Raw genomic sequence first — 25,044 nt, forward strand, 5'->3', positions numbered from 1 at the left:
ATATAGATAGAATAAAAGACTCGAAATTGTACTTCACCCAGTTTTCTCAAACCCAGAGTTCTGTTAGTGCTTGAAGGATCGGTAAACACATTCATGTGCTAGTAAAGATTAGATAGTCTTAACTTCGGTGCGCATTTTAAATCTGCGAAAAAGTCTTACTACGTCACTGGCTTCGTTTATCTGCTGCTATTTTCGTTACACTTAAATTTGTGACAAAATAACATAAAAACAAATCAATATGCATTAATCCAAAAACAGCGAAAAACAACGAAGCCAAGTTCCAGCCGTCTCCTGGTAAGCGGACAATTAGTAGCTGCAAAATGGAAACTGTAAAACGTGTTAACGTATAGTTAAAAATTGTTCTTAATTTGTTAAAAATAACTTCCTGTAACTTTAGATCTTCAGACAAATCCAGTAAGCTGTACTATTTTGCATACAATCGTATGCATTACTATCATTTTTGTTCTTGTTTTATTTAATTATTTATTATGTTATTTATTTATTTATTTGAGTTTGAATTTAAATCAACACTTCTCTCTCTTTAGATTTGTGCACCGATAGCAGCGATGAAGAGCCTCCAAGTGAAAGAACTGCAGGTAGATAAAAATAAAATTGACATTCAATACTTATTTAATTAAAGAAATATGTATTTCAAAACTTCGATCAAGATCATGACTAGGAATTCATCAAGAGAAGAGTTTTAATGTTTGCCAGAAACAAAAATCAGGGGGTCAAATTACACATTTTTGTTTTATGGTCACAACCAAGGGCGAAGCAAATGGGTTGGTTTATGGGTGAACTTTAATAGAGATGCTAAAATCTTCAAGAACTTCCTCTACACTTTAATTAGACTAAAAACTAGCTCCACTCCATTCTTTCATTTTAAATTTCAGTTAAAAATGATATTTGTATAGGGTCATTCCATGTCAAGTGATCCAAAGTTTTTTCCCTCACCTTTTTGTATTTCTTTGAAATTTGGCTCATCAATTGTACCCTTTGAGGTAATCAAAAGTCCAAATTTTTAGATTTTTATCTCTATTATTTTTTTATTTATGACACTTTGATTTTTCGAAAAACCCGCTTTTTTTCATGGATGTTTGAACACAAAATGGACGATAACTCAGCACCAAATATAGATAGAAAGATTTGGTAAAAAGCATTTTAAATTACATGAGTTGCTGTTTAATTGGATATGCAACATGACTAATTTCCAAAATATTTTAATTTTTAAAAAATGAAATTTAAATTTTAATTTAAATTACTCAGAGGTATAATGAATTTTTTTAAAAAAATTCTCAAAAATTCGTGTGTATTTTATCTTCATTTGTGCAAAGTTTCAAGTTGGGATCTCAATGGGATCATATTTTTATGAATTTTTAAATAAAATTTAACTTATGAAATAATGACATTTTTCAGATTCTAACTAGTTAAATATAGGGTTCTCTTACTAAGGATAGTCTAGTAAGTAGTAATTGATCATGGCTATGCTTGAAATGAGCTGACATGAATTTGTAGATTGGTACCACCCCCCCCCCCCCCCCTCTGCCACACAGCCACTTTTTATCTTTTTTTTTTTCAAAACTGTATTTAAAAAAAAAAAGCAGGCACGTAAGAGTTATAATCATAATAAACTGGGATGCACGCTGCTAAACATCAGTAGTGACTAAGGCTTATAAATGGGAGGGGGGGGGGTCATAAAAAGTAAAAGTCAGAAAAACTTTAACAGACAAATAGAACCACTCATTTGCAGCTTTTTTTTCTTTCGGAAAGTGGGACGATAGGGGGAGGGGGAGAGCAATTTGGAATGAAGCTTAACAACATGGAAGGTTATGCTCAAACTAGCAAAATTTGTTTGATCTATAACTGCTCCAAATGTTGTAGAATGACATTTTTATGCGGAGATGCATATGATCTGATACTTAGATTGATTTTTAGTTTAGTGTGAAAAGAATGAAACAACATGGGGGGAAACACTCCTATTTTGCTATGATCTTGGGGCAAACTATTTCTTTCCTCTCTCCAAAATTGAAAGTTGGCGCAGGGGTAGGGGATGAAATGAATCATAACTTTCCTTATCAGATAGTGAATTAATCAAGTACATTTTGTGAAGTTCGGATTGAAAAAGAAACACTTGGTCCGAAAAAAAAAAAAAGCGTCAGGTGAGGCGTGATACTAGTATAGTGTTAATCGTATGTGTGGGTGGGGGGGGGGTAATGTACTTTGTCTTGCTTTAAAGAAGAACATTTACCAGCTTTTAATATGCTTTCTATTCATTTTGTTTTATTTTATTAATTTATTTTTTGCGTTTTGGAAATCATTTTGAAAAAAAAATAATAAAAGTGGTGGTGCTGGGGGGGGGGGGCTTTTTCTTGCTTTAAAGAAGATTATTTACCAACTTTTAATAAGTTTACTATTTATTTTATTTTATTTATTTATTTTGAATTTTGAAAAGTTTTGAAAAAAAAAATTAAAAGTGATGGGGGGGGGGGGGTTACCAATCTACAAATTCATGTCAGCTCATTTGTCAGCATACTCATGATCAATTACTACTTACTAGACCATCCCCAATAAGAAAACCCCATACTTAACTAGTTAGAATCTGAAAAATGTCATTATTTCACAAGTCAAACTTTATTTAAAAATTCATAAAAATATGATCCCATTGAGATCCCAACTTGAAACTTTGCACAAATGAAGATAAAATACACACAAATTTTTGAGAATTTTTTAAAAAGAATTCATTATACCTTTTCTGAGAAATTAAGATTTAAAATGTAAATTTTATTTTTTAAAAATCAAAAATTTTCTGAAATTAGTCATGTTGCATATCCAATTAAACAGCAACTAATGTACTTTAAAATGCTTTTTACCAAATATTTCTATCTATATTTGGTGCTGAGTTATCGTCCATTTTGTGTTCAAACATCCATGAAAAAAAGCGGGTTTTTCGAAAAATCAAAGTGTCATAAATAAAAAAATAATAGAGATAAAAATCTAAAAATTTGGACTTTTGATTACCTCAAAGGGTACAATCGATGAGCCAAATTTCAGAGAAATACAAAAGGGTGAGGGAAAAAATTTCCCAAATTTTGGATCACTTGACATGGAATGACCCTATAGCAAGTATGTGAATCGGTCGCAAAATAGGCGTTTTGCTCATTGATATTATCATAAGTGCCTCCAAGAGTGATGCCGTGAAGTATTATTAAGTAGCCTGTTAATAAACACTACATGTATAATTAATTAAACATGTACTATTAATTATATTAGTCTACAGGCATATTTGTAGTCTATGTCAAGAAGCGAAATACAATTATTTATCTTTAAAGGGGGTCCGGGACACATTTTGAAATTGTTTTTATTATATACTTTAGAGTTTTGAAATTTTTTGCACTGATTCACCATTTATTTAATAAGCAAAATCATAATATAAATAAGAAAAAAAGAAATTTTTTTATTTAAATTTAATTATCTTTTTTATAAAAAATGGGGTTGCTTTAAATTGCTATAACTCAAAATATTCTTAAATAATTTTCAATTTTTTTTCAATGAATTACGCAAAAATATCTAAGCTTTAATTTTTATTCGGCGATTTTAAAAATATTGATTCAATAAAAAATAAAAAATATTTGAAGAAAAATTTCGAAAAATTCGAAGATACTTTTTATATTTTTAGGATTCAAGCAAATTTGTTTACAAGTTTGTATATGGACGTATGAGATTTGTATAACTTAACTACCAAATGCAGAATTCAAATTGTTGCTAAACTGAGTCCCAAATAATTCAATAAAGGGTTTGGTTATGCATTTAATTTATAACATAGATAAATATTGAACTTAAAAGAATGTTATCGGACATAACAAAGCTTTAAGAAATTTCTTCAAATAATAAACTCAAATTTGGCGTTTAGCGAGTTAGAGAGTAGAATTTTAGTAGAAAAGTCAGTCTTAAAAGTCAAGTATCGTTATTTCCAGTCGATCATCGTCAGTGAAGTCAGGAAGGTACTGTAAGTACAGGGTGAGACAAAAAAAAGAAAAAAAAAAACGAACAAGCAATTTTTCATTTTCTTTTTCATTTTCAACTGTCTGGAAAATAAATAGATTAGCAAAACACAACCAATAGCAATATAAGTAAACCTTTTGTAATCAATAAATTTAACTGTTTTCAAACTGGCCGCCCGCCGTTTGCAGTTATATACAGTAGACTCTCGTTTTACGCGGGGGTTACCTTCCACGGAAACGCCGCGTAAATCGAAACCGCGTAAATTGAGACCTAATAGTCGTGTTAAAACAGGAGTTAAGTTCTGTAGATGAAAAAAAAAACTTCATTCCAGTGATGACTAATTGTATATTAAGTTTAATGTGCACCTATATCGATTTTTATGCACAACATGCATTAAGAAAACATAAACTAATTTCGTGTTCTGTTTATAAAGAAGAGCTATGATAGTCTTTTGGCAGTCATTAAGAATTTTTCTCGACAATTCTTTGCAGAGCTTTAATGCATCCATGAGCACTTGCGCCATTTTCATGATAGAATCTTCCTTCACTAACAAGTCAGAAAGATCATTTCTATTGTCTAGGAATGGCTCAAAATTTTCAATGTGAACGTTTTTGGTTGTGCGTCACCGAAGTTGATATCCTCGTTGGTTTTGGCCTCCTTTGTCACTCCTAAAAGCTCTTCTTCCCGTGAGCTCTGAACTGTGAGTTTTTTATTTTTACTTCTGGAAAGAGCTCTTGAACCAATCACATAAAATGTCTCCAGTGGCCCAAGCTCGATTATTAGCACGCGAAAATGCAGTTTATTGCAAGTAATCTGCAATCTTTAGGAGTTTGGATTTTGAAAGGGGGGGGGGGAGGGTGTATTGTTTGCATTGCCGCATCCGCGTGAAATAAAATAATGGCGTCAAATCTTAAACCGCGTATAATTGAAACCGTGTAAAATATACCCGCGTAAAACGAGGGTCTACTGTATACCGAATCTCAAGTTTAGTTATGTAGTTCTACCTTTGGTCTAGTTCAATCTTTGCTGAGCATTGAACTTTAATGCTTTGTGCATTAACCAATTTATCATAGCTGTCATCTTAATTTAAAATAGCATCTTTATCCTGTTTAAATTTTTTGCACATCAACAAATCTACGCTTTGAATAATTTCCTGTGTGTCATTACGTTTGTTCACGAGAAATTCTTAGCGCTCCTCACTTTTCAATGGAATCTCATTTGTTACTTACTGGATTAAATTTCCAAAGAGACCAAATTTTCCGCTTTTGAAAACTGCCTTCAGAATGAAATCGTTCAGTGGTTTTCTCTCATTGTCTTTGCTTAAGACCCAGTTTTCATATTATTCTTTAAAAAATGCAAGCGATAAAATATGCGTCAATCACTTAAGAAACCACAGTGAAATGAACTTTAGGATAGCACCAAAGTGTTAGACAAACTTCAATCTTGTTGTGGCCTCTAGCCAAACGCAATGACATCTGCTGTCCTTCAATCAACACCCGCTTTTCGTCTTCATGCTTATTATTTTACACTAAACTATTACCATGCGTGAAAAATATTTGATTTTCATAAGATGTGTGAAAACCATTAAATGACCCCCGCGCGTCCCTACCTTTGCCCAGAAAGCGCGCCTTCTCCCGGGTAAAAAGTATTGGCCTATATAAATCGGTATTTTTTTCTTGAAAAAACGAACTCTGACCTCCATAAACTTTAAGAATATTTTTTTTTTTGCAAAAATTAAAAAACACGCGTTTAGTAGTTTTAAATAAGGGACATATCCTGAAAATTTCAGCAAAATAAAAAATGTTAACGATCCAGCCTGCCTGACCCTTAAAAAAACCGATTCTTAAATGTAATCACTTATTTCTCTTGTCTTAAGAATTGGTATTTTTGGTACACTGATTGTTGCTTTTGTAAACAAAAAATTTGGGCCTGACATTGATGTATTTCCCCCCTTTAATATATGCCTTTCTCAAAGCTGTATTTGATTATTGCGTTTAATAGCTAAAGTTATTTTTAAAATGTATTTCCATAGGATCGAGGGTCTCATTTCACAAAAAAAGGAATACTTGGACCTATGATGAGAAAACTACAGTACAGAAAAATCTCGGATCATTTATTTTAAGGAAGAAGCTTCCAGGAAAAAAAGAAATTCAAGACGTTCAAAACAAAGAGCCTGCTTTAAAAAATCGGACGTGGCGAAACATTAAAGACTACGTTCGCAACAAAATACAGTCTAATGTTAAATAAGTGAATTTATTTATGTATTTATCTTTTTTATTATTATTGTTTTTCATTTCGCAAGTTGATAGTAGTGTTTAATGGTAAAAATGCTACGCTCCTGGCGCAATATTTTAAATGCATGCATTATGTTCATCATCATGTGTCGAAATTGAAATCGTTTCATCGGCAAATAGGTTCTACCCCAAGATTCAACGAAGTTAGAAACTTACTAGCCTGGGGTAGCAATAGATTATAAAAGTCCTAAGAAATCTGTCTAGTGTTTTTTTTTCCTTAAAAAAGGCCCTTATGGTATTTGCGCGCGCGCGTCGAATGTGCCTTAAACCGAAATAGGAATGGTAGGAGAAATTATGAGCGGGTTTTCTTTTTCAAAATGTACATAAATCGGAATTTGCTATATTACACAGTGTATTATGAGTGAGAGTTTGTGTTGGGCAGATGATGAATTTTGAGTTAATCACTACTATCATTACTTTTTATTTTAATTACGTATTCATCCTTTTTTTTTTTATTATTTCGCAAGTCGAATATGCCTTAATCACACCAAAATAGGGAGTAGGAGAAATTATAAGCGGGTTTTCTTTTTCAAAATGTACATAAATAGGAATTTGCTTTATTAACAGTGGAGGATGAAAGACGGTTTTTGTTGATCCGAAGATGAATTTTGAGTTACTCACTTATTAGTTTTTTTAAAAGTTATGTATTTATCCTTTTTTTTGTTATTATTTTTCATTACGCAAATTGATAGTTGTGTTTAATGTTAAAAATGGTACGCTCCTGGCGCATTATTTTAAATGCATGCATTATGTTCATCATCATGTGTCAAAATTGAAATCATTTCATCGGCAAATAGGTTCTACCCCAAGATGTTACGAAGTTAGAAACTTACTAGTCAGGGGTAGCCAAAGATTATAACAGTCCAAAAAACTCTGTCTAGTGTTTTGTTTCTCTTAAATAAAGCTCTTCAGGAATTTGCGCGCGCGCATCGAATATGCTTTAATTCAACCAAAATAGGGATGGTAAGAGAAATTATGAGCAGGTTTTCTTTTTCAAAATGTATATAAACAGGAATTTGCTTTATTAACAGTGTAGTATGAGTGAGGGTTTGTGTTGATCAGATGATGAATTTTGAGTTAATAACTATTATTATTAGTTTTTATTTTAATTATGTATTCATCCTTTTTTTATTATTATTTCGCATGTCGAATATGCCTTAATTAAACCAAAATAGGATGGTAGGAGAAATTATGAGCGGGTTTTCGTTTTCAAAATGTACATAAATAGGAATTTGCTTTATTAACAGTGTAGTATGAGTAAGGGTTTGTGTTGATCAGATGATGAATTTTGAGTTAATCACTATTATTATTAGTTCTTATTTTATTTATGTATTTATCTTTTCCATTATTATTGTTTTTCATTTCGCAAGTTGATAGTAGAGTTTAATGTTAAAAATGCTTCTCTCCTGGCGCAATATTTTAATTGCATGCATTATGTTCATCATCATGTGTCGAAATTGAAATAGTTTCATCGGCAAATAGGTTCTACCCCAACAGTGGCGGATCAATTGAAAGCGGGGCCCTAAGCGGTAAAAATTTTGGGGCCCCCTTCTTAAGTAAAAAAAAGAACTTCCAATAAAATAAAAATAAAGTGTACACAAAAATTTAAAGCAATATCGTTACACAATAATTTTATTTTTAGTATCTAACTTATATAAACTTTCGGCGTGGTTTACTGGCAGCAAAATCGTCAATTATTCCTTTTGTGTCGATGTGATTTAACTTATCTTGCTTTATGTATAAACTCGCCAAGTTGTTTAATCTATCTTCTCCCATTGTATTTCTTAAATAAATTTTCACTCTCTACAAAACAGAAAAAAGATCGTTCGCCAGAAGCATTCGACAATGGAATAGTTTAAACAATTTTCAGCAGTGTTTCCATGTTTGGAAATGTACAAGACATTTCTTTCGCTGCATGATAAATGTGATATAGCTTGACTGCGAAGAGAAAGCGGATGACCTTGAAGCAAAAACATCATTTGTATCATTTGTAGTAGGTTTTTTGGTATTATTTTGGAATAGATAAGATTAGCGAGACCGTACCTTTTACTATTCGGTACTTTCTGGCAGACTTTACCCATTACGATTGATTCAAATGGTGTTTTGCTTCAACGTCATCCGCCATCTGTCCGTGGTCAAGCTATATAATAAGAGTCTGGAAGTGAGTCTAAAGTGTCTGGATTTTCTGGTGTGTTGTTTCAGAGGCGTTTTCTTGAAGGAACAGAATAAAGTGATAAAATTCATCTTCTAAAATGCAAAAATCAATATAATTTCTGTAAATTTCCTTCAAACTTTTGAGTGATGCTTTTATTTCTTCTGTAGACATGCTTCGATCAAAGAAGATCCGAAATAGCTCTAGTGCAACTTCATATTTCTGAGCTCTTGGAAGAGATAACTGTGCCTTTATGCTGTCAAATTTCTTGGCACATTTTGCTTCAGGAGAAAAAACAGGAATTTTCGGAAAAAATTAAAAATTGGAAAATTAATATAATCTCTTGAATTAGGGCTAATAAAAATCTAATAAAGCTCTTGATTTGGGGGCGGGGCAGGGGATGGGCTGTTTCCAAAGTTTGGGACAGTACTTTCGTTTCGACATATCTGCACGGGCCGTTCGTTTAATTACAGTTAGTAATATTTGAAACCAACATATTCAACCTTTACATTCCATTCAAATTTCGGGGTCCTATGGCATAGTGGTAAAAATTCTGGGGCCCCTAAATCGGGACTCACGGACCTGTTGATCAAGGGCAGATCCAGCATCTGGTGAAGGAGGGGTCATTTCGGGAGTCATTTTTTGGCATAAAAAGAGCATATTTTGGAGGCCCGTAAAGTAGAACTTTTGGGCCTATTGGTAAATCAGGCTCCGGCTGTAAAAAAACTCGTTCATTCAGTTTCAGTTGGTAAAATCTAAAACCAACGTATTCGAACTTCAGATTTTAGTCAAAGTTCGAGTCCCTACGGCATCGTAACTAAAAATATAGGTCAAAAATTTGTGGGGGCCCCTAAACTGGACCTCATAGACCTATTGGGTCAATCAGATCTCGACTGTAAAAAATGTCTATTTTAGTTACAGTTGGTAATTTTTAAGACAAACGTATAAGAGCTATAGATTCTAGCCGAACTTTGAGGCCCTGTGGCATCGTAATTCAAAATATTGGTGAAAGAAATTTGAGTGGGGCCCCCTGAACCAGTTATAATGGGCCTTTTGGTAAATCAGGCCTCGACTGTAAAATAACTCATTCGCTTAGTTACAGTTGGTAATATTTAAAACCAATTTGTTCGAGCATAACAGTTTCCGTCGAGCTTTGGTTCCTATTGTATCGCTGAATTTCGGGGCCCTGCGCCATTACGGGGCCCCCCCCCCGCGGCCGCTTAGTTTGCGTGCCGTTAGACCCGACAATGTACCCCAAGATTCTACGAAGTTGGAAACTTACCAGCCTGGGGTAGCCATAGATTATAAAAGTCCAAAGAAATCTATCTAGTGTTTTTATTTCCCTTAAAAAAAGCCCTAATGGAATTTGCGCGCGCGTAGAATATACCTTAATTAAAGTAAAATAGGGATGGTAGGAGAAATTATGAGCAGGTTTTCTTTTTCAAAATGTACATAAATTGGAGTTTGCTTTATTAACAGTGTATTAAGAGAGAGTTTGTGTTGGTCAGATGATGAATTTTGAGTTAATCACTATTATTATTAGCTTTTTTTTATTTGTGTATTTATCTTTTTTATTATTATTGTTTTTCATTTCGCAAGTTGATAGTAGCGTTTAATGTAAAAAATGCTACGTTCCTGGCGCAATATTTCAAATGCATACATTATGTTCATCATCATGTGTCGAAATTGAAATCGTTTCATCGGCAAATAGGTTCTCCCACAAGATGTTACGAAGTTAGAAACTTACTAGTCAGGGGTAGCCAAAGGTTATAAAAGTCCAAAAAAATCTATCTAGTGTTTTATTTCTCTTAAATAGTTAAAGCACTCCTGTAATTTGCGCGCGCATCGAAAATGCTTTGAACCAAAATAGGGATTGTAGGAGAAATTATGAGCGGGTTTTCTTTTTCAAAATGTACATAAATAAGAATTTGCTTTATTAACTTTGTAGTATGAGTGAGGGTTTGCGTTGATCAGATAATGCATTTTAAGTTAGTAATATTATTATTAGTATTTATTTTTTTTATTCATTTGTTTATCATTTTTATTTTAATTATTTTTTTTTTCATTTCGCAAGCTGGTATAAATGCGTGGGGTCTGCTTTGTTTAAACCAAATTTGGGATTGTATCAGGAATTATGAGTAGATTTTCTATTTTTTTCTTTTATAAAAATGTACATAAATAGAAATTTGCTTCGTTAGCAGTATGGAATATGAGTGTGGATTTGCATTGATGTCTTATCGTTTCTTCTCGGATCTGGAGGAAATAAAAATAACTTTTTGTAAGGCTTGCGTTGAACTGAGAACTTGTAAATGGAATGGTTCGCAAGTGCTGGTAGCGGCATTCGTAAATGGACAGTTATTATACATTTTTTAAAATAATTTTGCAAACCCCTTCTTATAAATTTTCATTGATCACTGCTGGTGAACATTTCTAGCTTTTAAATATGAAACATTGAAAATTTTGTGAAACCTTCACTTGCTTTCTTTTTTGGTTTGCATATTACTTTGCAGTACTTCCGTTTAATTTTGATGCTTTAACTCATGAGAAGAATTGAATCTGCGAAGTGAGGGCAGACAAAATGTGCCGTGACGAAAAATAAAGTAAACATAAAGTAAGTAATAGATAAATCCGAACGTTAAGTAAAGAAATTCATTAACCCCCTCCCTCCCCCCCCCCCCGGTTAATCAACTGAGCACAGCCTGGGAGCGTTCAGGAGCAGCGAGCAGTGAATTCAAAATTTGCATTACTAGTTCATGATATAAATATGTTTGAAAATTGGAATGATGGAGATAGAGTATACTTTAACTTGTTTCTAAGTTCTATGTTATAATTTGCTCTGATTTTGTTTCACGTTAAAATTTTATCTGTAATTAATTTCATTCGTTTTTTTTTTTTTTTTTTTTGCATTCCTTCTTTCTTACTATCGCTTCAAAATAATAATAATGATAATAATTTCATGTATAGCCATTGTTTTGGATCACTGCATCCCAATTTACAATTTTAAACGAATGCTTTTGTATGTAAATTGAAAAAGTTAAATATTTTGGTTGTAAAGATATTTATTGCTTTGTACATCATATTAAATTTCCTCGTAGATTACATGTCTTTGTATTCTTGTTATGTGCTTTACCAACTAATGTATGTGAGTATGTGATGCTTTTATTCAGTGTCGCTATCAATGTTTGCACCCCATGTTTATATTTTTTCTGTAACTAAGATTAAATAATGGGACTAAAAAATAAAGAGAAACGGTTCTTGTTTTCAGAAGTGCATATAAATTTACATTGACTTGTGTGTACGTTCGTGACTTATGCTAAAATATAATCAGCAAATAGGGTAAAAACACCAATAGTCGACCATTTAAGAGATCGATTATTAATTTTTGTTAACCTATAAATTTCAGCAATCACACCACAACAAACACACTGTATAATTTTAAGCTATACCGTTCTGATAATGATTCTCAAACTTGTTACATGAATGAAAACATTTTTATTTTAAAAACCGAGTTATTTTTAGTACGAGAAAATGTTCCAGTAGTCTTGTTATAGAAATTAGCTGCTCTGCCTTGTATGAGCCCAGTAGTCGGCGTTTCATTTTCATTACTCTTATACGGTGTAAATAAATTTAAACAAAATTGAAAACTTACAGCACAGCAGAGTACTCACAAAATTATTTATTCCAGTAACTACGAAAGAATCCTGCATTCTTGATGTCATCGCATCGTTTATCTGTATATTGTTTTTCAAGCTGCAACCAGCTTGAATATGCATCACATGCAATACATTTGTTATTAGATATTTATATTCTACATCAGCGGTTCTCAACTTTGGGGTCAATTGCTCGAAAAGGTACAGTTTGTAGTTTTAGCAACGCATGGTTGTTAAAACAGGGTTCGTAATTTTATAGTTGTTTCCTCAATGAATAGAATCTATATCCTAAATGTTCTAGTTTTTTGCATATTTCCGAGAGAATTTTTGTATTAGTACAAAAACTTTCATTTTTAATCGAACTTGATCGTACATGAATCTTTCCCAACAAATTTTAGACTAGGAAAGAAGTATTAAGAATTTTTCATGGCAATGTTAGGGGACGGATTTAGAGATTCAGGAGCTCGTCTCCCTCCAAAAAAATGTTTTAAATCTCACTTAGGAGACGATAAAAGAAGTTCCACACCAGAAGTAGTTTGAAATAACGTAAAACATCATTTTAATCTGTATTTGCCCAAGTTAGGGGTGAAGATTTAAGCAAATTGGAAATAAAGCTAGAAAATTTCCTCCAGAAATAATCGAAACTGGAGTGCTAAATGCAATTTTAAGTAGTCTTTGGTGACATTACGGGGAAGCGGGGGCTTTCTTCTGAAAGTTTTGAGAAATTAAAAGTCTAAAAACAATTTTAGACTCCGTTCGTAAAAGTATTACAGTATTCAGAATCTCCGAAAATTCGATTTTATCTAGTGTTAGTTCTGACCTCATGGGGGGGGGGGGTGCTAGAGCCCTCTTAGCCCGGGAAAGAAGTAAAACATATGACTGTGTTATTTGAAAGTAATAACTTCAGATCAAAAAACCTCGATAACAGGAAGAAGCTATTTCCTCCAAGCCTTCCTATGCCATTGCAAACCACATTGCAATTTCTTGTAAGTTTCTGCCAAATTGGAGAAGGGGCTAAAGGTCCTTCAGCACCCCCCCCCCCCTCCAATAGCAATACCCCACCATATATAGTGAATATATTTATTTTGAAGCAATACACATTTTAATTCGCAAAAATATTAAAATATTTAAAATTTTCGAAATTTCGTTTTTTTTAAGATTTAGTATTGACCTCAGGGGAGGGGGAGGTGATACTGCCCCTTAGCCTAGGAATGAAGTAAAATATGTATTACTAGTTTAGTTTGAAAGTAATAATTTTCAAATAAAAAAGCCTCGATTGCAGAACAACCTATTTCTTTTAAGCCTCTTCATGCCAATGCAAATCACATCGAAATCAGTTGTAAGTTTCGACCAAGCGGGAGAGGAGGTTACAGTTTCTTTAGCCTCCATCTCCAACCCACCATTGACACTCCACTATAAAAAGTGTATATATTTATGCAAATATAATGCATATTTCAATTCCCAAAAGTATTGAAGCATAAAAATCTCCGAAATTTCGGTTGTATCTAGAGTAAGTTATGTATTCATGAGGGGGGTGGGCTATAGTCCCCTTAGGCTGAGAACTAAGTAAAATATACCTGACTGATTTAATTTAAAAGTAATAACTTTCAAATTAAAAACCCCGATTGCAGAACGAAACTATTTCTTCCAAGCCCTTTCCATTCCATTGCAGGTCACAATATAAACTTTTAAGTTTTGACCATTTGGGAGAATTGGCAACAATCTCCTAGCCATTATAAATGGTGTATATATTTATTAAAATATAATACAAACTTAATTCGCAGAAGTATTGCAGTATTAAAAATCTCTAAAATTTCGATTTGGTCTAGTGTAAGTTCAGACCTAAAGGGGGGGGGGGCTAGCCCCCCCTCCCTCCCCTTGGATCCGCTACTGGGATAACTGGTGGAATAAGCCAAGTCCTCGTTCTCCGGAGAAAACGCACATGTGTATGAGGTCCTCGCTTACATTAAAAAAAAAATGTTTGAAATTTTTTGAAAAATTAAAAAATCGACGTTTTTACGCAATAATCAAATGATTTTTAGTACGAAAATCTAAAAAATTGTTCTTCTGACACAACGTCTTCAATCGGTGTGACGGCGGAAACGTAGGGTCATCGCTTTGCACCATCCGCACACATTTGTGTATGAGGTCCTCGGTTACATGGTAAACTACTATGTTGTGGCCATCACGAAACTTTCTTCTATATTTTTCTTTTTTTTCTGATTCCTCCCCATGCTTGACGAGGAAGCAATATTCCCAACAAAAACGAAATTACACATGCAAAAACTTGACCACCATCCCAATGTCTGAATTATTGCAAAAGCAAAGCAAAGAGCGAAAATTGAAAGTTATTTTAAAAGCCTTGCTTGAATTAATTACAAATATTTTATTTGTTAACAAACATAAGATGGCAACAGTTAAAAATTTTAAATCATTGCGATAATATTTCCGATCATTTCCATTCAATTAAAATCACGAGAAATACGCAGACGACAATCTATTACGATTTATCTTTCTTATTGTTGCATTAATAAAACTATTTTTATTCAAAAAAAAAAAAAAAAAAAAAACACCTCTTGGAGCGATTGGAGTCAAAATTGAACCAAAGCCTGTTTACGTATGGATTCACATATATTCCAAATTTCAACCAGAACGTAGCATTACTTCTTGAGATAGGGCACTCACAATGGAAAAAAAGAACGAGCGATTGCGCTACCCCCCTTTTAGCTGTTGACACCAAAATAAAATCAGCTCTTATATCCACTAAGGGCTACTTGTCAAAAAAATTTTGTTTGATTCCGTTCGTTATTTCTTGAGATACAGCAGTCACAATTGACGATAAAAAACGTTCTATAACTCAACCCCCGTTTGAGCTATTGACACCAAAATTGAATCAGCACCTGCTCCTGTTAGGGGCAACATATGGACCAAATTTTGTTTGATTCCGCCAGTTACTTCCTGAGGAATAGCAAGCACGCGTAACTCAAAAAACGTCCCATTGCTCCACCCCCCTTGGAGGAATTCGCGCCAAAAACTAATGGGCACAAGTTCACATAGGGGCACATATGTGTACCAAATTTCGGTCAATTTCATGCGGTAGTTTTTGCTGTAGAGCGGCCACAAAAAACTGGTCACACACAGACGTGACACACACACATACACACATACATACACACACACAGACAGACAGACAGACATTTTCCAAAAATAGTCGAAATGGACTCAGCACACCTCAAAACGTTCGAATCCTTCGAAATTCGAAAATTTGCACGAATCCAATACTTTCTTCTATATATTAGATATAGAAGAAAGTAAAAACATGTTTGAAATTTTTTGAAAAATTGAAAAATCGAGGTTCTTACGCACTAATCAAATGATTTTAAGCACAAAAATCTAAAAATTGTTCCTCTGAAATAACGCCTTCAGTAGGTCCTCGGTGTGACGGCGAAAAAGTAGGGTCCTCGCTTTGCACCGTCTGCACACAGTGGTGTGTATGTATGTGTGTCACGTCTGTGTGTGACCAGTTTTTTGTGGCCGCTCTACAACAAAAACTACCGCATGAAATCGAACGAAATTTAGTACACATATGTGCCCGTATGTGAACTTGTGCCCATTAGTTTTTGGCGCGAATTCCTCCAAGGGGGGTGGAGCAATGGGACGTTTTTCGAGTTACGCGTGCTTGCTATTCCTCAGGAAGTAACTGGCGGAATCAAACAAAATTTGGTCCATATGTTGGTATTAACAGGAACAGGTGCTGATTCAATTTTGGTGTCAATAACTCAAACGGGGGTTGAGCTATAGAACGTTTTTTGTCGTCAATTGTGACTGCTGTATCTCAAGAAATAATGAACGGAATGAAAGAAAAATTTATCGGCAAGTAGTCCTTAGTGGGTATAAGAGCCGATTTTATTTTGGTGTCAACAGCTAAAAAGGGGGTAGCGCAATCGCCCGTTCTTTTTTTCCATTGTGAGTGCCCTATCTCAAGAAGTAATGCTACGTTCTGGTTGAAATTTGGAATATATGTGAATCCATATGTAAACAGGCTTTGGTTCAATTTCGGCGCCAATCGCGCCACGAGGTGCTGATTTATTTATTTTTTTTTTTTTGCGAATAAAAATATTTTTATTAATGCAACAATAAGAAAGATAAATCGTAATAGATTGTCTGCGTATTTCTCGTGATTTTAATTGTATGGAAATGATCGGAAATATTATCTCAATGATTTAAGATTTTTAACTGTTGCCATCTTATGTTTGTTAACAAATAAAATATTTGTAATTAATTCAAGCAAGGCTTTTAAAATAACTTTCAATTTTCGCTCTTTGCTTTGCTTTTGCAATAATTCAGACATTGGGATAGTCGTCAAGTTTTTGCATGTGTCATTTTGTTTTTGTTGGGAATATTGCTTCCTCGTCAAGCATGGGTTAGGGATCAGAAAAAAAAAAGAAAAATATAGTAGAAAGTTTCGTGATGGCCACAACATACTAGTTCTATCTTGTAAAGTTTTTCTCATACTCCCAAAAATAGAAAAAAAAAAAAAAAAATCACACATACGTAATTTTTTCAACCAAATTTTTCCATATTTTTAAATTTTTCTCAAGCTCACAAAAATAGAAACAAACAAGTTTTTTTTACACACACATAATCCCCCCCCATGTCCCTATACCTTGACGTGGTGTGGGGGGGGGGCTTGCGGTGTGGTGAGTTCGGGGCGAGCTCTTGGGCGGAGTAGTGATCCCCAGTTGCTCAAACAGAATATCGGCGGGAAGGGGCTTTCGTTCCCTTCCTTCCCTTATCACACTTACCAAATTCGGACAAATGCCGAGGTGTGTCAACCGTGCCGATGGCTGCATGGTACCGGGGGTAGTTGGTTCCTCAAACGGTTGACGTCAGGAATAGCAGTCGAACCATGGTGTATAAGCCTTACCTTATGTAGGGGGACGCACAGAGGCTAGACCCCACTTTTCCCCCTCAGTTGTCTATATCTTTCTTATGATTCTGATCCCTCTCCACGATTGAAGAGGAAGCAATATTCCAAACAAAAACAAAATTACACACGCCAAAACTTGACCACCATCTCAATTCCCGATTTATCTCAAAAGCAAAGCAAAGAATGAGAATTGAAAATTATTTTAAAAGCCTTGCATAAATTACGAACATTTATTTGTTAGCAAACACAAGACGGCAACAGTTAAAAAGTTTAAATCATTCCGATTTTCTGGTTATTTTCCAACAATTAAAATCACGCGAAAAACGCAGACGAGTCTGTTCGCAACTCCAATAAACTATAGCGGGCGCTGCAGCTACTGTCTAATGGCGGATGAAAAAGGTAAAGCAAACACACGCCGTATGCTTTTTGATGCTTAGCGAATGACAGTAACTTTTCATCGTGTTTGTGAGAAGCTTTCTTTTCCATTCTTCTGAAATTACATTACGTCACAAACTGTCTGAAGCCTGTAATTTACCTCAAAGAAAACACGTGGAATGGAATGTTTTACCTTTTTCTTCATTGTTGTTAATCACCGCAAGGTAGCGTATTCGAGCTCTGGAGATGCGAATTACGATTTATCTTTCTTATTACTGCAATTATAAAGCTATTTTTATTCACACACACACACAAATTATATTAATTTGAATTTTTAGCATCTTGAATTGAAATTATGTTTTTTGCAATCACGAGCGTGTGTGTGTGTGTATGTATGCATGTGTGTGTGTGCGTGTTGTGTATGCAGTGCTGTATGTGTACGCGTGTGTGTGTGTGTGTGTGTAGGCGGTCGTGTGTGTGTGTATGTAGGCATATGTGTTTGTGTCTGTGCGCAGGCATGAGTGTGTGTGTAGGATATTGACGCAACGGTGACGGCTTTCGCTATAGGAGCAGCATCGTGAGGCCGGCCGGTCGACGCGACGGTGGTGCTGCAGAGGGTGCTGGTGGGAAAATAAAAGCATAGGAATTCAAAACAGTCAAATGAAAGCAATAAGCAATCGTAATTGCTCAAAAAAAAAAGAGGGGTGTCCTGGACCATAGCTTTAAAAAAAATTTAACCACCCTAGTGTTTCTATAGCCACTGGAGTAGAAAAAAACACTTTGCGGTAAAAAATAACATGATTTTTCTGCTGATCAGATCAGCAGAATTTTCATGCAGTCAAAATTTTCATGCCCAGTTACGCTGCATTAGAGACGCAAAAATCCACGGATTTTCAATGACGGGGAAGAAAACCCGAAACTCAGGGAAACATTATGAATTCATAAAGTAAACAAACTGTGTGATTTTTAACGTCCTCATTCTATTTGAAAAATGATTATGTAATATTTTTCTGATATAATTGCTAAAAATTCTTGTATGTTCTCTACAACAAGCTGTTGCTAAAGTGAAATTGAATAAAAGATGAAAATATGCTTTCACCCCTCCCCCTTCTTTTTTTGGGCCAATAAAGGAAAAAAATGTGGTTATTGTCTAAAATGAAGCATGTAACTAATAGTTTCTCGTACCAAGAATAGTATCATTTATGGTATGGCTTGGATTAGTACTGTAACAAAATATATAATATTGAAATCAATCAGTTAAATACTTAATTACAAACCAAAAAATATATATGTATATATATATATTTTAGCTATTGAGTCATAACTGCAAGATTATGTTGTCTCAGTTTTTTTCATATAAACTTTTAAGAAAAGGTTGAACTTTCTGCAGCAAAAAGCATTTAGAGTTAATATCGTGATGGTAAAATTCAAAATCAAAAAATAAATTTACTTTTCTTTCAAAGCGTTAAAATGTCCGGGAATTTTCAAATTTTCTTCTCTGTGAATCCAGCTTATTACCCCGAGAGTAAACCCGTTTTTTTTTTCCTGTGCAACACTACTGTGGACACAATGCACGAAATTTGATGTCTCATTTCATACAAAAGAAAGGGGAAGGTCTGAAACTGAAAAATTGAAATTCAGTTTCCATTTACATCTAGCTGACCCAATTTACTTTTGAATTGCCGTAAGCCGCAATTTTTCTACGAGAAACTAAACGGTGAGCTTCATGCAATCTTAGGTCATCTGATTCGCACTAAAACCTATCGCCGTTTTAACAACGGAGGGGCAACAAACCAAATACTGACATCATATTTACTTTTAAATGGCTAAGAAACCCCTCCAGATCTTTTGAAAATGTCTCGGCGATAAAATAAACACCATGGGTTTGTTGTAAATCATGATATTCAACTCACACAGAACATGTAGAATTTTAATTTGTTTCATGAATATTATCTTTTTTTTTAAACAAATAAATTACCTTTGATGAGGGTTATTTAATTTTCCATTACATCTATTACGCTAGATGACGCATCTAAAGTTAAATTTCGCAAACGTAATGCTTTTATCAAGTTTGTTTAGTCATTTATGCTTATTACACATTTGAAACACGTAGCGAAGAACGAAAAACTTAATTAGGGAGTATTTGACTTCTAAACGATATTGGATCGTCTGCGATAAATGTTGCCATAACTTAATAAGAAACTTTTGTCACAAAATAGCTTTAAGGTGGAAACTAAGCACAGTATTTATTGATGGACCCCGAGAACTTGGGTTTCGGGAGAAAAAGATTTTGGACAAGAACATCTACTATTAATTAGCAAATACTTCATTAGTTAAATTTCACTTCCGTGTGAAGCGAACTTTTAAATACAAATATTTGCTAACATATACATATATGCGTACGGTTAGTTTAATTAGTGTGCAGGAAAGGGATCTATTTTTGTTCGCGAATGAAACAGCTTCAAAGAACTGTGTTTGAATAATTAAAAAAACAAGACATTAGTTGTAAAAAAAATGTAAACAACGTACAAAGGGTCAAATTTATAGTGAAACAGCATGAAGAAAACCTGTTTCGGGGTTACAAGGTACCCCGTTTTCAATGTAAAAATAGTGAGCTGATGGATTAAAAGACTTCCGACACAAAATTACGTTGTTTTTGTATTCCTTTACTTTTTAGGCACAGGTATTTATTCAATTCTTAAGCTACAGTATGAGACCTCAATTTCGAAATCCCGAAATCCGGAAGACTCGAAATCCAGAACTTTCCCCTTAAGTATTGAAAAAAAAAGATCAAAATATTTTTTCAAAAAAAAAATAAATAAGTAAACCCTATTTTTTCAGTTTTAAAAGTGAAAAATTGTTAACGTTCGATAATTACTTGTTGAAATCACTATACTTTCAGTTCACCTTCTTTTTTGAGCGTTTTTTTTCTTTGATGCGTATTACGCGTACGTAAGCGTTTCGCTGTAATTGCGACGCAATATTCTAATATCCACTTTCGGTTAACGATAATTCTTTTTTTTTTTCTGATCATAAGGATGCAATACAAAGCTTATGGAACAAAAGTATTATGAATAGAACAATGCTCAAAAATAATAATTTTATAGCTGTAACCATGTTATGAAGTGTGAAAGATCATGTTTGGAACGTTTTAAACTCGAAATAGTTGCTTTCTTGGCTGACAGCCTGTCTAGCCACTACTAGTACCAAAAAAGTTGGGTAATTCAAAAGTGACCACCGACTGGCCACTACTGAATCAGGAAGGTTTTTCATAAATCATCTCGATTTTCCTTTTAATAGGTTGTAAACTCTTTACATAATAACCTGCCTCATTTCTGATATAATATGGGAGCCACTGTATATAGGTATTTTTTCCTGGAAAATGTAATTTTACTCATAAAACCGTTTTTTTTTTTTTTTTAATTTAAAGTTAGCTTGAGTCTGAAAATCAAACCGCAGACGATTCGTAACAATGATGACAAAAAGTTCGCTCTTTAAATAAATATTTAAAAAAAAAAAAAGTTGTCATGGTAATCTGGAAAATCAGAGCAACATCAATTTTGATCAAGTAAGGATATAAGCAGTTCGTAATTGCTCAAAAGAAAACACTTTATACAGAACTTTTATGTGCGGTACAAAATGTTAGTTTTTCGCGAAATGGCCCAATTGCATAATTAAATCTTTTTTTTAAAATTTAAATAAACAACTATTTTCAATTATAATTTAAGTGTAGTAATAATGCATATTTCGCATAATCGACAACTCTGCTGCTTTAATTAATATCATAAACGTTAAAGTTAAAAAAAAGAGAGAGAGGGAGACAATTTCGTTTAGTTCCCATTCCCAATGCGAGAAGAGCAAATAACATGGAACAAAGAGCTTTAGCAAAGAATAAAACCCTTCTCATTTCTAATCAGTAATGGCTAAAAATATGGACAATGAATTCGTTCCGAAAATTTCAGGATGTTTCCTAAGAAATTATTTATTAAGAAATGCGTCAAAAATGGTTTTTTTCGAACAGAATCGATCATTAGCTTCGAGTTGAGTTTGTTTCCCATTGTGCTCTGCTAATCATCATTTAGATAACAAGCCTGTTTTACCTGCGCTGTTCCTTTGAGGCCACGTGGAATCAATAACTTTCCTCTTCAACGAGGGTTGCCATGTGAAAATTTGAGAAAATAGCCAAACAGCTTCGAGAAATTAGCCAATAATCGCCAACCTACATAAAAACCCTTCACTCGACGTTAAATCCCGGTTATCACAAATTTGCCATTTCAACTGCGCTTGCGCGCGGACTTTGCTGATTTCGAAACTCTTGCTCAAACTAATGAAAAACATTTAAATTTGTTAATATGAGATTAGAACAGATAAAAATTAGAAATTACAAAACAGTCTTTGATTTAGTTTTTAGGCCTCGGTAAAGATTGAGTTTTGCGTCTTAATTATTAATGGATTCGGAGTCTGATTTTTCTATCAAACAAAGGCCCTTTTCAGGGCCAAATTTTTAACCTCAGAAGAGCGTACTCGATCTGCAGCATCACTTCCAATACAAAGCGGAACCCTCAACCTAAATACAAATGTATAATACTAAGCTGTTTACGCCTAACATAAAATATCCGCAAAAGACGGATATTTGTAATATTCCGATCATTTTTGAAGTACATAACGTGTTTTACGTTTACGTTAAATAAATATTTCCAAACCAATAAATATTGAAGTGTAATTTTTCTCTTTTCTTTATAAAGATTATCAGTTATTCATATCCATGTTTTCATATAATGTATCCCGAAATCGCTGTGAAAATACTCTAATCGCATTCATTAATTTGTTGGGACTCTCGCTCAGCCTAAATATAAACCAGCAACACGAAATCTTAAAACAGAAAGCCCAAAAAGCAAAGTCCGTGCGCAAGCGCAGTTGAAATGGCAAATTTGTGATAACCGGGATTTAACGTCGAGTAAACCCTTCTCTCTTCGAGAAATATTGAAAATCTTCAATTGCAATCATAATCACTCTAAAATACATGACAATTCTTGTGTTTTTAAGTGCAAGATTTTTGGTTCTATAATTAAATGAATTAATATGTTTCTCAATCTATTGCTGAAATAAGTGCATTAGTATTATTTTTAAATTTTTTGAGCAATAAAAAAATTACATTTGTTATTTTTTATAATGTTATGAATCTTTACTAATAATAAAGCTGAAAGTCTCTCTGTCCAGATCTCTGTCTGAGGATCTCTGTGACGCGCATAGCGCCTACACCGTTCGGCCGATTTTCATGAAATTTGGCACAGAATTAGTTTGTAGCATGGGGGTGTGCACCTTGAAGCGATTTTTTGAAAATTTGATGTGGTTCTTTTTCTATTCTAATTTTAAGAACAAAATTATCATAAGATGGACGAGTAAATTACGAAATTATCATAATGTGGAACCGTAACATGGGTACAAGTCAATTGGCGACGTACGAAATTATCATAACGTGGAACCGTAATATGAGTACAAGCCAATTGACGAGAAAATTTACCATACGTTATTTGTAAATATACAGGTGAAACAAAAGACCTTTTAATTTTTTCTATTACGGGCAAAGCCGTGCGGGTACCACTAGTGATAAATATCAAGGCAAAACGTAGGTATGTTTGAGTAACGCTTTTTCTAGCCAAGTGCGATCAAAAATAATTAAAATGGTTAACATTAGACAAATCTGGCAAACCTGCTTTCTCCTCGTGAAGCCGAGGTTAGAAGAAAACAGTCTTGCCAGGTTACAATTTATGAAAATAGTCAAATAGCTTGGAGAAGTTAGCCAAAATGAGAGAATTTGTGAGAAAACCACCTTTCTTTCTTTATACATTCGAACCTAGTTAAAAGAAACAAAAAAAATTAACTTGGATTCTGAAATTTTGAATTCAAATTATGTTTTTCGCAATCACGAGTTGCGACAGGGCCCTACTCATTGGGGGCTATTGATTCTAGAAACAGCTCCTATCCCCCCAAGTCTACCCCTCCTCCTGGGCGGTTACGTGTGTATAGTTGTGTGTCAGTGTGTAGCCATTTATGTGTAGGCACCCTCGTGCATGCATGTGTAGGCTTGTGTCTGTGCGTAGACCTGTGTGTATGTACGTAGGCGTGTGTGTATGTGTGTAAAGGCTTGTGTGTATGAGCGTGTGTGTGTATGTATGTGTGTGTGTATGTGTGGGTGTGTATGTATGTGCGTATGCGTGTGTGTGTATGTGTGTGTGTGTGTATGAGCACGCGTGTGTGTAGGGCGTGGACGCCATCGACCAGGAGAAACAGATTCCAGGAGGCAGTGCTCGGAGCCGCGCCTGCAGGAGGCCGGTGGGTGGTGGTGCTGGTGTCCCTGTTTCAAGCTGAAAAAGGCACGGACCTCAAAAACGGTCAAGTGAGAACAATAAGCAATCGTGATTGCTCAAAAAAGGAACCTTTAAAATCAATTCATCTTAACCGTAGTTTATTCGGAATACAGTAAACGACTAACAATAGCACGGGAACCGTAAGTGTAGTTAGTCTTAGCAGTAATTCGTTTTAAACGTGTCGAATTAATAAGGTTCGACTGTATCTTGGTGGGGGGGGGGGGGGGGGGACCAACTTGCCAATAAGCAGCAAAAAATCTCACGAGAGCATAGAAGTACAAAATTATTGAAATGGAAAACGAAGAGTACATTCTATGATATTTGATGTCCTGCTTAAAATGCTACTTGTTGGGGGGAGACCTTCGAATTCAGTTGTGAATCTTTTTTTCGAAATATTTAGAGTTTTATCTTAAAGTTTTACAACAAATATTTCAATCTAGTATTCTAAATGGTAGTTTGCGTAGAGTGAGAACCAGTTTCGATTGGCAACCAGGAGACTGAAAGTTTAAGACTTGAGTTGAACCGTTCTTGGTTACAGTTGTACAACGTTATTTTTTCCATGCATGTTGAATCTCTACTAATAATAAAGGTGAAAGTCTCTCTGTCTGGATCTCTCTCTGTCAGGATCTCTGTGACGTGCATAGCGCCTAGACCGTTCGGCCGATTTTCATGAAATTTGGCAAGTTTGAAAAAAAAAAAAAAAATAGCGATGATTAAAACTTGCCGCAAGTTTAAAATCCATTATCAAAGAAAGTAAAAAATTGTTTTCTAAATGAATTGAAGAACATGGGAAATCCAACATCTATGTGGAACTGCTATGGAACTTGGTAACAGTTTAGATCTGAACTATTTTTTGTCGGGGACACCGTCTACCTCGAACCTCATTTCGACCGAACTTGGCTTCTTTTTCACATTTATGTTTTGTTGGGATTAAATTATCTAGCATTAATTGTTATTCTTGTCAGGCCACAATTATTATTTAGTTTTATCAAGAATTGTTACATATTGAATTCAGCATCGTGGAAATGGCTGCTTAGAACTACAAACTACTTAATTTGTATTAATATTTGACGTTTATTAATGCTTCTTGAATTCTCATTTCTTTCTACGTGGACCAGAATATCCACAAGACTTTGAAAATTAATTTAAAAAGAATAAAGCGAAAAAAATCATGCATACGAACAAAATTTACTAGGCTTGTGAGCATTTTCTACCCTACGGCATGCGTTTGTTTTGCATTTTTCATCCGCCATTAGACAGTGGCTGCAGT

General features: G+C 34.2%; 1 protein-coding gene across 1 annotated transcript in view; it reads left to right on the forward strand.

Moving 5' to 3' along the window:
- Window positions 1-604, forward strand: part of LOC129232619 (CD109 antigen-like) — a 186,107-nt gene extending 185,503 nt beyond the window's left edge. The window contains exon 13 of the mRNA XM_054866750.1: window positions 546-604. Coding sequence (XP_054722725.1) covers window positions 546-604 — 59 coding nt within the window. The remainder of the gene's footprint in view (window positions 1-545) is intronic.
- Window positions 605-25,044: the final 24,440 nt, after the last annotated feature.

Source organism: Uloborus diversus, unplaced genomic scaffold, assembly GCF_026930045.1.
Source record: "Uloborus diversus isolate 005 unplaced genomic scaffold, Udiv.v.3.1 scaffold_13, whole genome shotgun sequence".
Classification (NCBI taxonomy): Eukaryota; Metazoa; Arthropoda; class Arachnida; order Araneae; family Uloboridae; genus Uloborus; species Uloborus diversus.